This window comes from Lolium perenne, chromosome 5 (genome assembly GCF_019359855.2).
Source record: "Lolium perenne isolate Kyuss_39 chromosome 5, Kyuss_2.0, whole genome shotgun sequence".
In the NCBI taxonomy this organism is placed as follows: domain Eukaryota; kingdom Viridiplantae; phylum Streptophyta; class Magnoliopsida; order Poales; family Poaceae; genus Lolium; species Lolium perenne.
The window spans coordinates 122,679,633-122,696,460 of NC_067248.2; the positions used below are offsets into that span (position 1 = coordinate 122,679,633).

General features: G+C 46.0%; 1 protein-coding gene across 1 annotated transcript; it reads left to right on the forward strand.

Moving 5' to 3' along the window:
- The first annotated feature begins 593 nt into the window (after nt 1-593).
- LOC127299779 (cationic amino acid transporter 6, chloroplastic) lies at nt 594-5,332 on the forward strand. The gene is made up of 5 exons (XM_051329829.2): nt 594-1,103; nt 1,884-2,106; nt 2,878-3,226; nt 3,803-4,034; nt 4,427-5,332. The coding sequence occupies exons 1-5, from the start codon at nt 680-682 to the stop codon at nt 5,008-5,010; spliced, it is 1,812 nt and encodes a 603-aa protein (XP_051185789.1). The 5' UTR covers nt 594-679; the 3' UTR covers nt 5,011-5,332.
- Nucleotides 5,333-16,828: the final 11,496 nt, after the last annotated feature.

Genomic DNA, 16,828 nt, shown 5'->3' on the forward strand with positions numbered 1-16,828 from the left:
TTAAATATGTAAAATGAAATACCCATAATTACTATATCAAATAAGTAAGTCACACGAATATATCTTATGTGGGTTGATACTAATTTGCATTATGGATCTTGATATTAATGTACCATCCATATAAAAAAAAACTGCTCAACTTTTTCTATATACCTTCGTATATAGATAAAGTTGAGCAGTTTTTTTTAGAGCCGGAGGGAGTACATGATTTGGTGAAATTAAGAAAGTGTCAAATTTTGAGTAAAATTGTTTGGGTGTGTGATCCGGATAGTTTCATGTTTTTTTGAAGGAAAGAGTTGGCTGTTTCTTTTCTTTTTTTGCATGCATTAATCTAACATCAACGCTCTTTCAAGCTGAAAAGAAAATAATTTGGTGAAACATAGAAAATATTAAATTTTGAGAAACAATATTGGGACCTGTGATCCTTATTAGAGTTTCATCTCTCTTTTTTTTGGCAGGAAAGAGTTTCCTATTTCTTTTTTTGCATAAAATAATTAAATAAAATGGCCCTTTTGAAGCTGAAAGAAAAAAAAATCTATCATCCCGGCCCTTGACACTCCTGTGGCCTCTTTATAAGGCGAGCTCTGGGAGCCCTCACTCTCCAGGCCTCCCTCATCTTCCGTTTCTTCTCCAACCCCCTCACGGAAACCCCGCTCGCACTTCTCCTTCCGTAACGGCCATGGACAAGGGCGCGCTGATGTCTCAGGACCCGGGCCAGACCGGCGTCGGCGGCGCGGGCTCGTTCTCGAGCCTGCGCGCGTACGGCCGGGCGCTGTCGCAGACCCCGCGGCGGCTGGCGCGGCGCGCGTGCGCGGCGACGGCGCCGGAGGAGGAGATGAGCCGCGTGCGCGCGCGTTCGGGGGCGTCCATGGCGCGCTCGCTGCGGTGGCCCGACCTGGTGGGTCTGGGCCTGGGCGGCATGGTGGGCGCCGGGGTGTTCGTCACCACGGGCCGCGCCACGCGGCTCTACGCGGGGCCCGGCGTGATCGTGTCGTACGCCATTGCCGGCCTCTGCGCGCTGCTGTCCGCCTTCTGCTACACGGAGTTCGCCGTCGACATGCCCGTCGCCGGCGGCGCCTTCAGCTACCTCCGCGTCACCTTCGGTAAGCTCGTTCGCTCGCAATCGCGCCCCGTTCCCAATCAATCAATCATGGCCCGTTTCTTGTCACCTCTCAATCGGCGATTTCTTTATCCCATGGCATGAATATTTTTGTTGGCACTCGCGCGCTTTGTTCGTGCGATCGTCACTGGGGCCGCCGCGCGCGACGAGTGATGACTCACAACATATCGATGGAAATATCGCATCTTTTCCGAGCCCCTGAAAATAAACTAGTCCATGGTTATCTACCTTCATCTGTACTTGCTCTCCACCTCTTCCGTTTGTCCAGTTGCCCCAAAAGCAGCCTCCTTTTGCGCCTATTAAATGCGCGCGCGGAGAGGTGTCGTCGTCGTCGTCGTCGTCTCGATGTGAACTGTTGGCCTGCTCCTGCTGTCGCCATGGATGTTTGTTTCTCATCAAATTCAGACATCTGTTGTTTAGTGTTTACGCACGTCTCGCTGTCAACTGAATTTGGATCGAGATTTTAGTAAGAATAGAACCAAGCTGGGGAGTCCAAACGGGAGAGAAATTTGCTCGGATTGCGACTCCCAACAAATTTAATTGCGCACGCCCACATCCATATCCAGGAAATAATGTTGGGGAGGCGGGCGGTCGCTTTCTTGCATCTCCCAAACGGTTTGCTCTTTTGGCCCAGATGCGGATGGGGCCTCCTTGCTACCTAGCTCGACTGTGCTGAAAGCAAATGATCTCACGCTGAAATCATCAGCCGCCATGCCACCCATCATCAGCGGCAGTAACTGTAACTGTTTGCGTGTGTGCGCAGGTGAATTCGCGGCGTTCCTGACGGGCGCGAACCTGATCATGGAGTACGTCTTCTCCAACGCCGCCGTGGCGCGCAGCTTCACGGCCTACATGGGCACCGCCGTCGGCGTCGACGCGCCCAGCAAGTGGCGCATCGCCGTGCCGGGCCTACCCAAGGGGTTCAACGAGGTCGACCTCGTCGCCGTCGGGGTCATCCTCCTCGTCTCCGTCTGCATCTGCTACAGGTACGTCAGTTACTCACTTACTCTAATCTATCTATCTATCTGCAGTGAGGTGTGCAGCCCAATAATGCTGGGACACTCCCATTGTCAAATGTTGTGTCACACTGCATTCAACTTCTCCCTATATTGTTTTTTGGGGTACTAGTACAATTAACAACTCAATATTGAAATCGTTTTGGCCTTGCTTGCAAGCGTCAGTCATCTCCTGTCTCTTGCCGTGTCTCCATGTACTGTTGACTGAAATTGCTGTTCCTCTGCAGCTACTTCTAGGAGTGCCAATCATTTGTGGAAAAAATATAAATTAAAACAAGTGCAAGATTTAATAACGATCTCGCGAGGAATTATTTGCTCTAGTTCTACTAGCCATTATTTACTCCAATTAATAATAATAAAGATTATGTTCTGTAAGAAAGGGATCTTGTCCGTCGCTGTTGTGCCTTTTCCTGCCTTTCGCAATCGAATGTCTTCTGTTCCAAATGTTACTACCGAAGCTTTTTCCAAAGAAAGAATCTGAGATGGGCGGCCTCTACGTTTCTCGGTCAAAACTGCAAGAACCACTCTTTTTTAATTAATTCCCTAGTACATACATTTGGGGTGACAGATTGGAAGGAACAACCAACCTGTTCTTGATTCCTGTCGGTATCAAACTGCCCAGTGTTAATCTGCCGGATTCTCATTTTTTTTTTGTTTTTTTAGATTTAGAAGAAACATGATAGGATAGGAGCACATATTCCTGCAAAAAAACATGACGATGTTTTCTTGTCTGATAAACAGCACCAAGGAGAGCTCGATTGTGAACATGGTGCTCACGGCCGTGCACGTGGCCTTCATCCTCTTCATCATCGTCATGGGCTTCTGGCGCGGCGACGTGCGCAACCTGACCCACCCTGCCGACCCGGCCCACCCGGGCGGCTTCTTCCCCAACGGTGTGGGTGGTGTGTTCAGCGGCGCCGCCATGGTGTACCTGAGCTACATAGGCTACGACGCCGTGTCCACCATGGCCGAGGAGGTGGAGCGTCCGGCACGCGACATCCCCATCGGCGTGTCGGGCTCCGTCGTCATCGTCACCGTGCTCTACTGCCTCATGGCCGCCTCCATGTCCATGCTGCTTCCCTACGACGCGGTGAGAACCAAATCATGCCACCGACTGGAGTACCTACTAACCAGGATATCATCTATATTTGTAGAAAAATATTGAGACTCCCTATCTTATTCCATAGGCATATACGGATGATGCTTTCCTGCTTTCTGAGTCTCATCTAGAGTAGAAGAAGAGATCTCGCCTATATATGCATGTTGGTTAAGAGTAGGTGAGGATAATTCCGGGAATATAGTGCCTAGGGTAAGTGGATGAGATTGCTAGTATTGCGCTCGTAGCTGTGTAGAACAGGAGATTGGCACAGTTGCAAGCACACGATTCTTGTTATTTTTCCTACCTTTGCCTGTCCCTTTTTGGGATGTTGGTCATGTGATTTTTGGGATGGAGCTGCCGTCTCCATCGCAGGACGGCGGCAAGGCCCAAATCTACTTTCTAGCTTAGGGGCATCTGCACCAAATTGCCTTTAGCCCTTTGCCTTTCTGGGTTGCCCATTGGCCATTGCCGATGGCTTTGGTCAGTGACAGTGTCACCAACAGAATCCGATCTTTGTGTACTATTTCACCTGAGAATGATTACTGAAGGGTTCTTCTTGTGGTGCAGATTGACACGGAGGCACCCTTCTCGGGGGCGTTCAGGGGCAGCGAAGGGTGGGGGTGGGTGTCGAACGTGATCGGCGCCGGCGCGAGCCTGGGCATCCTGACGTCGCTCATGGTGGCGATGCTGGGGCAGGCCAGGTACCTGTGCGTCATCGGCCGCTCCGGCGTCATGCCCGCCTGGCTCGCCAAGGTGCACCCCAAGACTGCCACGCCCGTCAACGCCTCCGCCTTCCTCGGTACGCACAGCAGCTCACGATCATCCACTCTTCCGTTTCGATTTTGACTAGAAACGTCGCGGCTTCACGGGCACCATGATTCCTTCGAGAGTTGTTTCCGGCAACGACAATGTGTGTACAATACGGTTGCTTTCCGTGACCACCATTAATGGCGGGCGAAATCGATTAGCGAGCGACCGGCCGTGGCAACCTCTGTGGACTTTGGCAGCACGCACGGGAGCTGTTTCCATGGACGCCCGCGGGCGAACGCGCGATAAAGCTAGGCTAGAGTAGGCACGGGCATCACACGCATCGTACCGCGTTTTCGTAGCTGACCAAATCGACAACTTTTCTTGGTTTTCTCAGTTTACCTTTCTCGTATATTGACAGTTTGCACTCCTTCCTCCTCGCAGGGCTCTTCACGGCCGCGCTGGCGCTCTTCACGGAGCTGGACATCCTGCTCAACCTCGTTTGCATCGGCACGCTCTTCGTCTTCTACATGGTGTCCAACGCCGTCGTGTACCGCCGCTACGTCGTCGGCTCGCACACCACCACCGTCGCCACCTCCTCCGACGAGCGGCCTCGGTGCGGCGCGTGGCCGACGCTCGCGTTCCTCCTCGCCTTCTCCCTCATCGCTCTCTCCTTCACGCTGGTGTGGAAGCTGGCGCCGCAGGAGGGCCGCGCCAGGGTCGGGCTCCTGGTGGCGTGCGGCGTGGCGGCGGTGGCCACGGTCGCCGCCTTCCAGGCGCTGGTGCCCCAGGCGCACACGCCCCAGCTGTGGGGCGTGCCGGGGATGCCGTGGGTGCCCGCGGCCTCCGTCTTCCTCAACGTCTTCCTGCTCGGCTCCCTGGACAGGCCTTCCTATGTCCGGTTCGGCTTCTTCTCGGCGGCCGCCGTGCTCGTGTACGCGCTCTACAGCGTGCACGCCAGCTACGATGCGGAGGAGAGTGCCGCGCTAGAGGGTGCCAAGGTGCAGGACGAAGATTGCAAGGTGTAGCTAGCTAGGGCGGACTGATCGATGGAGCTAGTTTAACTGGTGCTCTAGCCGTTAACTTCTTCCTTTACTTATTTTTCCCTGTGGTCGTGTTCTTAGATTCTTAGTGGTTGGCAGCAGAGCAAACGAGCTAACAAGGTGATGAAACGCGAAAACTGAGCGATGATTGGGTGAGGGAAAGAGGTTTACCTGGAACTTGCATATGCGATGTACAAGTTCACTCAAAGTGTACATGTTCTAATTTCATTGAAGAACTTGCATATGCGATGTACAAGTTCTCAAAGTGTACATGTTCTAATTTCATTGAAGAAACTTTTTAGCGAAATTGTTTCTGTTGTTACCTGTCAATTTATTTACCCACTTGCTACTCATCAATCATTTCAGGCTTGATTGGTTGCTACCAGGGTTTGGTCGCATCTATGAAACACGGCTCCGTCGGTGCTATTCGAGGAAATGTAACCTTTAATTTACGTTGTGCAAGTTGTTTGTTCGCTAACAATTTCTACTCCGCATCAGTTGTGAAGCAAGCCCCTGGTGTTTGGTTGCTCACAAATCGTGTTTCAACAAATGCAACGGCTGTTTCTTCTACCCTTCTTGGTGAGCTTACCAAGTTTACCGCCACAAGCTGTTCAACGAAATAGGAAATAATATGATAACAACCATAGATCACATAATTAATAAAGCTAGCATACGGATAATAGGTCTAGCAGTGGAGTTGCACCATGAGGTCATGAGCAGCAGCTCGTGATGCAACAAAAGTCCATCAATCGAGAGGTTACGTAAATACCACTTTGCAAAATATACATACATGTCATAAGTTCAGATCAACCCTAGCTACTCCCAAAAAATACATCATGGATGCGGTGTTCATCATTGTTATCAGAACAAGCACGATCTCCTCAGAGGTAATACTTCGCTAGGAAGACGGTGAACCAGGCCATTCTGTTAGGAGGGGTCATCGCGAGATACCTTTTGCCATGTGCCTTGTGATCCATGAGGTGGCTCAGAGCACAGTGGACCGCCGAGGCAGTGAGCGGAGTAGCTGGAACACGATCGACGTAGATCTTTGTCATCTGAGCATAGTTGTTTATGGACTTGTTGATGAGATCCGCATCCCTAGGGCGAGTCTGCGATGATGATGTTACTTAGTTCTTCCTCATGTTCAACCTAACAACAACCATCATAACTTAGTCAATGAAGTGCAAGAGAAGGTGCAATGTTCAAACCTTGGTGTAGGCATAGTATGCATCATCGTCCATCATGATAGCTGATGTGTTCTCCACCCAGTGCACCCCCTCCGGTGTTTTTTGCTTGCATACCTGAACCCACCTAGCTTTCCAATGCCTCAGATGGTTCTAGATCTGATCGACACCAACCTCACGGCCAATGAACTTCAGAACAACATGTACAATCTCCTTCAGGTCATGGTTCATGAAGAACTGCACTCCGGCCTTCTCTCCCGTGACCAACTCACATACCCAGTTCAGCACGAAGGTGGACAGAGCGGCAGGCCATATCATGTTTTCTTCTTCTTCATAGGAAAGTGCCTATCAAGCTCCAGGATGTACCAGAGTGGTACAACATGCAACACAGACTTCTGTGATAGATCAGGGGAGGTCGCGTCCTATACAGAAAATAAAAGTAGCGGGTGCAAGAACATTGGTAAACAAACTACTTGTTTAACACTTAGAAGCTCTGAGGACAACATTATGCAATAATGGTAAGCAAGAAAGCACGCTAACAAGCTTTAATGAAGTTCCAAACACGTTGTGTGCACACATATTGAATATAACAAAGTACTAATCTTCTGTGCATGCTGTCATGTATAAATGCATAGCTGGTACAAGGAGTAGTTGTACACATCGTAGAACCAATCTTCGTACCAACTATCACACTTATACGTTGACAACTTGGCTTAGAAGAGTGCATAAATATGTGTTCGGCGAAATAACGGCCACTAGAAATCTTAGAAATGCATTATAGGCTTACAGATCAAAGCAATAACTAAGCAAAACTATTATACTATTACATATCGAAGGAAGAACTAAGCAAAACCACTCTACTCTTACAGATCAAAGCATAAACTTAGCAAAAGTACTATGCAAGTATAGACGAAGAAACAAACTAAGCATAAAAACTTCAGGTCATACATATCGAAGCACCAAGTTAGCAAAACTACTAGATCGAACCAAGAACTCTCTATCCCTACACATACAAGCAGCCTTAGTGTAGATCTAAGCTAGGGTTGGGAGGTACTCAAGTGATCTGGAAGTTGGACCCAGAGGAGGAAGACAACAACATGTTCAGCGGTTGAGGAAGAACAACCGCAGCGGAGGTCCACCGGCCCGTCACTTACCTTGGTTGCCGGTGAACAGCTATGGACGGAGAGTTCGAAAGGGGGAAAATGCTGGCGCGGTTTTGGGCGGTGAGGTGGGGAGGTGTAAATAGGGAGGAGTATCGGAGGTAGGTGACCCGAATTTCTCCCGCCGTATTTTCGCTCGCACATACAGGCTCCCGCACCCCTCCCTCGCATCAGCGCAACACATTTTTTGCACCAGCGAGCGCGAGACGAGGCTGCATCTCCAGAAACGGCCGAATCGAGCGTTCCCCCTCATACAACTTTTCGGGTGCTTTAAAGTTCATGCAATGTAGGAAAATTTTCTTCCGTGGGACGTCCAAACGCCCGTTTTTCGTCTCCACGCATGCGAGGAAACCCATTGTTGGCAAACAAACAGGCCAACATCTGACCATCCGCGCACGCGTTTCGATTTGTGTTGTCCTTTAGCGACATCAAACATGAGCGTTTGTTTTTTGTGTCGCATCCCGCTCGCGTGTCTCGGTTTTCCCATACACATGTCCCTGTTTTTTTTTGGTCATTTTTGATATTTTTGAATTTCACAATGTTACCTTTTCCATTTTAAGGTTCTTATGTTCCCATTGGGGTGGTGAGGGAGAGCACCATACAAGGACCATCTAAATCGAATGCAATTGAAATTTTGAGCAAAAACTTTAGCAACCGTAATTTGATGCGAAAAAGGAAGATTATAAATTCTATGGAAAAGGTCACGGAAAGGCTTTTGTCCCACCCATACATCTTCCTGAAATCTGGTTTTTCTCCACCCCTATAATTCTTTTACGGTAGCTATAAAACACGTTCTTCACTTCCATCAGGCCATACCAGAAGTGAGAGCATTCAACATAATTTCTATCCTGAGTAATAGTTCCGGATTTCACATATTTAACTAGGAGTAATTTTTGCCGATCACCATCCTCAGTTTTGGGTCTCCATAAACATTTACACAACAACATAATATTCCTCAAATTTGAACTATAAAACCCAAATCTCCTTGATCTCTAGGACGACAGATATCACTTCACTTAACTAAATTGTACTTACTAATACCATCTTTTCCTTGCCACAAAACTCTATCTCTAAAAGATCCATACGCTTTAGAACGCCTTCAGGAATTTCAAAAAAAGAAATCATAAAGTTTGGGATGCTACTTAAGCATGTTTTTTGTGAGAATAATTCTACTTCCCAAAGATAGAAGATTTCCTTGGCAACTTGGGGTTTTATTTTCAATTTTCTCCTCCCCCATTTTCCAATGAGAATTACTCTTTTATAATGAACATGAATTCCTACATACTTAAAAGAGGAATCACCATCTTTGCTGGTGAAAATATACTCATATTCTTCCTGCTTTTCCTTAGCCTGTCCAAAACAATGGATTTTGCTTTGAAGAAAATTAAATTTTAGACATGTCATATGTTCAAAAGTACATATGATAATATTAAGATTTCTTCCACTCTCCAAGCCATCCTCAAACATAATATCGCATCGTCATCGTATTGAAACATCGATAGTCCACATTCATATAACTCCAGAATCAACCCTTTAATAATATCTTGCTCAGTATCTCTCATAATTAGAGTAGCTAGTGTAGGGATTCGTAGCATAGAAAACAAAAAATTTCCTACCGCGAGAACGCAATCCAAGCCAAGATGCAATCTAGAAGACGGGAGCAACGAGGGGATGAACGAGACTAACCCTTGAAGATTTCCAAAGCCTACGAGATTAGATCTCGTTGTTGCAGTAGACGATCACTTGCCGCTTTCAAAAGCGCATAGAAGATCTTGACGGTGCCACAATCGGGCAGCACCTCCGTACTCGGTCACACGTTCAGTGTTGATGAAGACGACGTCCTTCTCCCCGTTCCAGCGGGCAGCGGAAGTAGTAGATCCTCCTTGAATCCCGGCAGCACGACGGCGTGGTGGCGGTGTCGATGGAGATCTCCGGCGGAGCTTCGCTAAGCGTTTGCGGGAGAGGTGGAGGAGGTGGGGCGGCTAGGGTTTGGGAGAGGGGGTGGCCGGCCACTATGGGGTGCGGCGAAGGCTAAGGCTTGAGGTGGCCGGCCCCCTCCCCTTGTCCCTCATTATATAGGTGGAACACCCAAGAGTTGGTCTACAAGTCTTCGAATAAGACCCCAAACCAAAACCTTCCGTATGACATGAAACCTACCCAAGGTGGGATTCCCACTTGAGGTGGAATTCCCACCTTTCCTTGGGAGGGGGTGGCCGGCCACCATAGGTGGAGTCCACCTGGGACTCCACTCTCTAGGGCTGGCCGGCCATGCTAGGTGGAGTCCCTCCGGGACTCCGCCTTCCATAGTGATTTCTTCCGGACTTTTCTAGAACCTTCCATAAATGCACCGGATCATTTTCAAACTTATAAAATGACTTCCTATATATGAATCTTATTCTCCGGACCATTCCAGAACTCCTCGTGATGTCCTGGATCCCATCCGAGACTCCGAACAAAACTTCGAACTCCATTCCATATATTCAATATCTACTAATACGACATCAAACCTTAAGTGTGTCACCCTACGGTTCGCGAACTATGTAGACATGGTTGAGATCTCTCTCCGACGAATAACCAATAGCGGGATCTGGAGATCCATAACGGCTTCCACATATTCAACAATGACTTAGTGATCGAATGAACCATTCACATACGATACCGATTCCCTTTGTCACGCGATATTTTTACTTGTCCGAGGTTTGATCATCGGTATCTCTATACCTTGTTCAACATCATCTCCTGACAAGTACTCTTTACTCGTACCGTGGTATGTGGTCTCTTATGAACCATTCATATGCTTGCAAGCTATTAGACGACATTCGACCGAGAGGGCCCAGAGTATATCTATCCGTCATCGGGATGGACAAATCCCACTGTTGATCCATATGCCTCAACTCATACTTTCCGGATACTTAATCCCACCTTTATAACCACCCATTTACGCAGTGGCGTTCGATGTAATCAAAGTACCTTTCCGGTATAAGTGATTTACATGATCTCATGGTCGAAAGGACTAGGTAACTATGTATCGAAAGCTTATAGCAAATAACTTAATGACGTGATCTTATGCTACGCTTAATTGGGTGTGTCCATTACATCATTCATATAATGACATAACCTTGTTATTAATAACATCCAATGTTCATGATCATGAAACTATGATCATCTATTAATCAACAAGCTAGTTATACAAGAGGCTTACTAGGGACTCATTGTTGTTTACATAACACACATGTATCAATGTTTCGGTTAATACAATTATAGCATGGTATATAAACATTTATCATAAACACAAAGATATATAATAACCACTTTTATTATTGCCTCTTGGGCATATCTCCAACAGTCTCCCACTTGCACTAGAGTCAATAATCTAGATTACATTGTAAGGTACCTAACACCCATGACATTTTGGTGTTGGTCATGCTTTGCCCTAGGGAGAGCTTTAGTCAACGGATCTGCTACATTCAGATCAGTGTGTACTTTGCAAATTTTTACTTCTCCATCTTCGATGTACTCGCGAATCGAATGATAACGCAGCTTGATATGCTTCAGCCTCTTATGTGACCTTGGTTCTTCTGCATTGGCGATGGCACCCATGTTGTCACAATAGATGACTAGTGGGTCCAATGCACTAGGAACCACACCGAGCTCTACAATGAACCTCTTCATCCATACCGCTTCTGATGAAGCCTTTGAAGCCGCTATGTACTCCGATTCTGTTGAAGACTTCGCCACCGTGCACTGCTTCGAGCTTGCCCAGCTTACTGCAGCACCATTCAATATAAACACGTACCCAGACTGAGACTTAGAGTCATCAGGATCAGTGTTCCAACTTGCATCGGTGTAACTGGTTACAACGAGCTCTTGGTCACCTCCATAACAAAGAAACATATCCTTAGTTCTTTTTAAGTACTTCAGGATATTCTTGACCGCTGTCAAGTGTTCCATTCCTGGATCACTTTGATATCTGCTAGTCAAACTAACAGCATGTGCTATATCCGGTCTAGTACATAGCATGGCATACATGATAGAGCCTACTGCCAAGGCATAGGGGATCTGATTCATCCTTTCTCTTTCTTGTGCCATAGCTGGACCTTGAGTCTTACTCAAGACCTTACCTGGTAACATAGGTAAGAATCCTTTCTTACTTTCGTCCATTCTAAACTTCTTTAGAATCTTGTCCAGGTATGTACTCTGTGAAAGCCCTATTAGGCGTTTTGATCTATCTCTATAAATCTTGATACCTAATATGTACGATGCTTCACCAAGGTCTTTCATTGAAAAACTGTTATTCAAATAACCTTTTACACTGCTTAATAGTTCTATATCATTCCCAATCAATAATATGTCATCTACATATAATATCAGGAACGCTACAGAGCTCCCACTCACTTTCTTGTAAATACAGACCTCTCCATGACACTGTATAAACCCGAAGTCTTTGATCACCTTATCAAAGCGTCGGTTCCAACTTCTGGATGCTTGCTTCAGTCCATAAATTGAACGCTGAAGTTTGCACACCTTGTCAGCATTTTTAGGATCGACAAAACCTTTGGGTTGTACCATATACAACTCTTCCTCAATGTCTCCATTAAGGAACGCCGTTTTGACATCCATCTGCCAAATCTCATAATCGAAAAATGCAGCTATTGCTAACAAAATCCTCACAGATTTTAGCTTCGCCACAGGTGAGAAAGTCTCATCGTAGTCAACACCTTGAATTTGTCGGAAACCCTTCGCGACAAGTCGAGCTTTATAGACAGTAATATTACCATCAGCATCTGTTTTTCTCTTGAAGATCCATTTATTCTCGACAGCCTTGCGGCTATCAGGTAAGTCTACCAAAGTCCAAACTTTGTTATCATACGTGGATCCCATTTCGGATTTCATGGCTTCTTGCCATTTGTTGGAATCTGGGCTCATCATCGCTTCTTCATACGTCGCAGGGTCTTCATCATTGTTGTCCACAATCATGACATTTAGACAAGGATCATACCAATCAGGAGTGGCACGTTCCCTTGTCGATCTTCGAGGTTCAGTAGCTATCTCATTCGAAGTTTCATGATCATTATCATTAGCTTCCTCTGTTACCGGTGCGGGTGGCACAGGAACAACTTCCGGTACTGCGCTACTCTGATCAACGAGAGAAGATTCAGTAATCTCGTCGAGTTCTACTTTTCTTCCAGTCACTTCTTTAGTGAGAAATTCTTTCTCAAGAAAGGTTCCGTTCTTAGCAAAAAAGATTTTGCCTTCAGATCTGTGATAGAAAGTGTACCCTATAGTTTCCTTAGGGTATCCTATGAAGACGCATTTCTCCGCTTTGGGTTCTAGCTTGTCCGGTTGTAACTTTTTTACACAGGCCTCACAACCCCAAACTTTAAGGAATGACAGCTTAGGTTTCTTATTAAACCATAATTCATACGGTGTCGTTTCAACGGATTTAGATGGTGCCCTATTTAAAGTGAATGCAGTTGTCTCTAATGCATAACTCCAAAATGATAACGGCAAATCAGTAACAGACATCATAGAACGAACCATATCTAAGAGAGTTCGATTACGACGTTCGGACACACCGTTTCGTTGCGGTGTTCCCGGCGGTGTCAATTGTGAAAGTATTCCGCATTTCTTTAAATGCATGCTAAACTCATAACTCAGATATTCACCTCCGCGATCAGATCGTAGAAATTTAATCTTCTTGTTACGTTGATTTTCTACTTCACTTTGGAATTCCTTAAACTTCTCGAAAGTTTCAGATTTATGTTTCATGAAATAGATATACCCATATCTACTCAGATCATCTGTGAAGGTTAGAACATAACGATAACCACCGCGCGAGGCTACACTCATTGGTCCGCACACATCGGTATGTATGATTTCCAATAAGTCTGTAGCTCGCTCCATAATACAAGAGAATGGAGTTTTAGTCATTTTTCCCATTAGACATGCTTCACATCTATCAAGTGACTCAAAGTCAAGTGATTCAAGTAATCCATCGGTATGGAGTTTCTTCATGCGTTTCACTCCAATATGACCAAGACGACAATGCCACATATAAGTAGAATTATCATTCAATTTAATTCGTTTAGCATCAACGTTATGAACATGTGTATCACTACTATCGAGATCTAATAGAAATAAACCATTCTTCTCAGGTGCTCGACCATAAAAGATATTATTCATAAAAATAGAACAACTATTATTCTCAGACTTGAATGAATAACCGTCTTGCATTAAACAAGATCCAGATATAATGTTAATGCTCAACGCGGGTACAAAATAACAACTATTGAGGTTTAAAACTAATCCCGAAGGTAGATGTAGAGGGAGTGTGCCGACTGCGATCACATTGACCTTGGATCCATTTCCAACGCGCATCGTCACTTCATCCTTCAATAGTATTCGTTTATTTTTTAGTTCCTACTTCGAGTTACAAATATGAGCAACCGAACCAGTATCAAATACCCAGGTACTAGTACGAGAACCAGTAAGATAAACATCTATAACATGTATATCAGATATACCTTCTTTCTTCTTCTTGACAAGGCCGCTCTTCAGATCAGCCAAATACTTGGAGCAATTACGCTTCCAGTGTCCCTTCTCCTTGCAGTAATAGCACTCAGCATCAGGCTTAGGGCCATTCTTAGGTTTCACAGGAGGCTTGGCAGCTTTCTTGCCACCCTTCTTGAATTTTCCTTTAGACTTGCCCTGTTTCTTGAAACTGGAGGTCTTGTTGACCATCAATACTTGGTGCTCTTTCTTAATCTCAATCTCAGCAGATTTCAGCGTGGCGAAGAGTTCATGTAACTCTTTGTTCATGTTCTGCATATTGTAGTTCATCACAAAGTTCTTATAACTAGGTGGCAGTGATTGAAGGACACGATTAATCCCCAGTCTGTTAGGAATCACTATTCCCAAGTCACTGAGTTTCTTCGCATGCCCGGTCATGGCAAGCATGTGCTCACTAACGGAGCTGCCTTCTTCCATCATGCAGCTGAAGAAGTGTTTTGATGCTTCATAGCATTCCACGGCCGCATGAGTTTCAAAAATAGCTTTCAACTCATTGACCAACTCATGAGGATCGTGGTGCTCAAAACGTTTTTGAAGATCGGCTTCCAGACTGCATAGGATGGCACACTGAACTTGAGAGTACCGACTTTTCCGAGTCGCGTAAACATTCTTTACTTCATCGGTTTCAGTTTCTGCAGGAGGTTCACCTAGCGGTGCATCAAGCACATATTGCAGGTTTCCACCATCGAGGAAAATCCTCACATGACGGAACCAGTCGGTGAAGTTGCTACCGTTGCTGGTTAAAATTGATTGGGGACGCCATAATCTACAACATATATTTGCAATAGTTTAGACTAAGTTTATGACAAATTGAGTTCAAATTTTAATTCAACAAAATTAAAAACTAGGTGAACTCCCACTCAAAACAATATCCCTCGAATTGTCTTAGTGATCACATGAACCAAATCCACCACACCAAGTCCGATCATCACGAGACAAGATGTAACTTCAATGGCGAACACTCAAAGTGTTCATCATATCAATCATATGATTCATGCTCTTCCTTTCGGTATCACGTGTTCCGAGACCATGTCTGTACATGCTAGGCTCGTCAAGGCAACCTTAGTATCCGCGTGTGCAAAACTGGCTTGCACCCGTTGTATACACTTGTTGAATCTATCATACCCGATCATCACGAGATGTTTCGAAACGACAAGTATTGGTAACGGTGCTACTAAGGATGAACACTTTATTATCTTGATATTTTAGTGAGAGGGATCATCTTATAATGCTACCGTCGCGATCTAAGCAAAATAAGATGCATAAAAAGGATTAACATCACATGCAGTTCATATGTGATATGATATGGCCCCTTTGTCTTTGCGCCTTTGATCTTCATCTCCAAAGCACGGACATGATCTCCATCATCAACGGGCATGATCTCCATCATCGTCGGCGTAGCGTCAAGGTCAATGGCGCCGTCTTCATGATTGTTCTCTCATGTAGCAACTATTACAACTTCTTTGAAATACCTCTCAACATGAAATTTAAAGACAACCATAAGGCTCCTGCCGGTTGCCACAATACAATAATGATCATCTCATACATATTCATCATCACATTATGGCCATATCACATCACCAAACCCTGCAAAAACAAGTTAGACGTCTCTAATTTGGTTTGCATATTTTACGTGGTTTAGAGTTTTCGAGTAAGATCTAATCTACCTACGAACATGAACCACAACGGTGATACTAGTGTTGTCAATAGAAGAGTAAACTGAATCTTCACTATAGTAGGAGAGACAGACACCCGCAAAGCCACTTATGCAATACAAGTTGCATGTCGAGCGTGGAGCAAATCTCATGAACGCGGTCATGTAAAGTTAGCCCGAGCCGCTTCATCCCACTATGCCACAAAGATGCAAAGTACTCAAACTAAAGACAACATAAGCATCAACGCCCACAAAACAATTGTGTTCTACTCGTGCAACCATCTATGCATAGACACGGCTCTGATACCACTGTAGGGATTCATAGCATAGAAAACAAAAATTTTCCTACCGCGAGAACGCAATCCAAGCCAAGATGCAATCTAGAAGACGGGAGCAACGAGGGGATGAACGAGACTAACCCTTGAAGATTTCCGAAGCCTACGAGATTAGATCTCGTTGTTGCAGTAGACGATCACTTGCCGCTTTCAAAAGCGCGTAGAAGATCTTGACGGTGCCACAATCGGGCAGCACCTCCGTACTCGGTCACACGTTCGGTGTTGATGAAGACGACGTCCTTCTCCCCGTTCCAGCGGGCCGTGGAAGTAGTAGATCCTCCTTGAATCCCGGCAGCACGAAGGCGTGGTGGCGGTGTCGATGGAGATCTCCGGCGGAGCTTCGCTAAGCGTTTGCGGGAGAGGTGGAGGAGGTGGGGCGGCTAGGGTTTGGGAGAGGGGGTGGCCGGCCAGTATGGGGTGCGGCCAAGGCTATGGCTTGAGGTGGCCGGCCCCCTCAACTTGTCCCTCATTATATAGGTGGAACACCCAAGAGTTGGTCTACAAGTCTTCGAATAAGACCCCAAACCAAAACCTTCCATATGACATGAAACCTACCCAAGGTGGGATTCCCACTTGAGGTGGGATGTGGCCGGCCACCATAGGTGGAGTCCACCTGGGACTCCACCCCCTAGGGCTGGCCGGCCATGCTAGGTGGAGTCCCTCCGGGACTCCGCCTTCCATAGTGATTTCTTCCGGACTTTTCTAGAACCTTCTAGAACCTTCCATAAATGCACCAGATCATTTTCAAACTTATAAAATGACTTCCTATATATGAATCTTATTCTCCGGACCATTCCGGAACTCCTCGTGATGTCCTGGATCCCATCCGAGACTCCGAACAAAACTTCGAACTCCATTCCATATATTCAATATCTACTAATATGACATCAAACCTTAAGT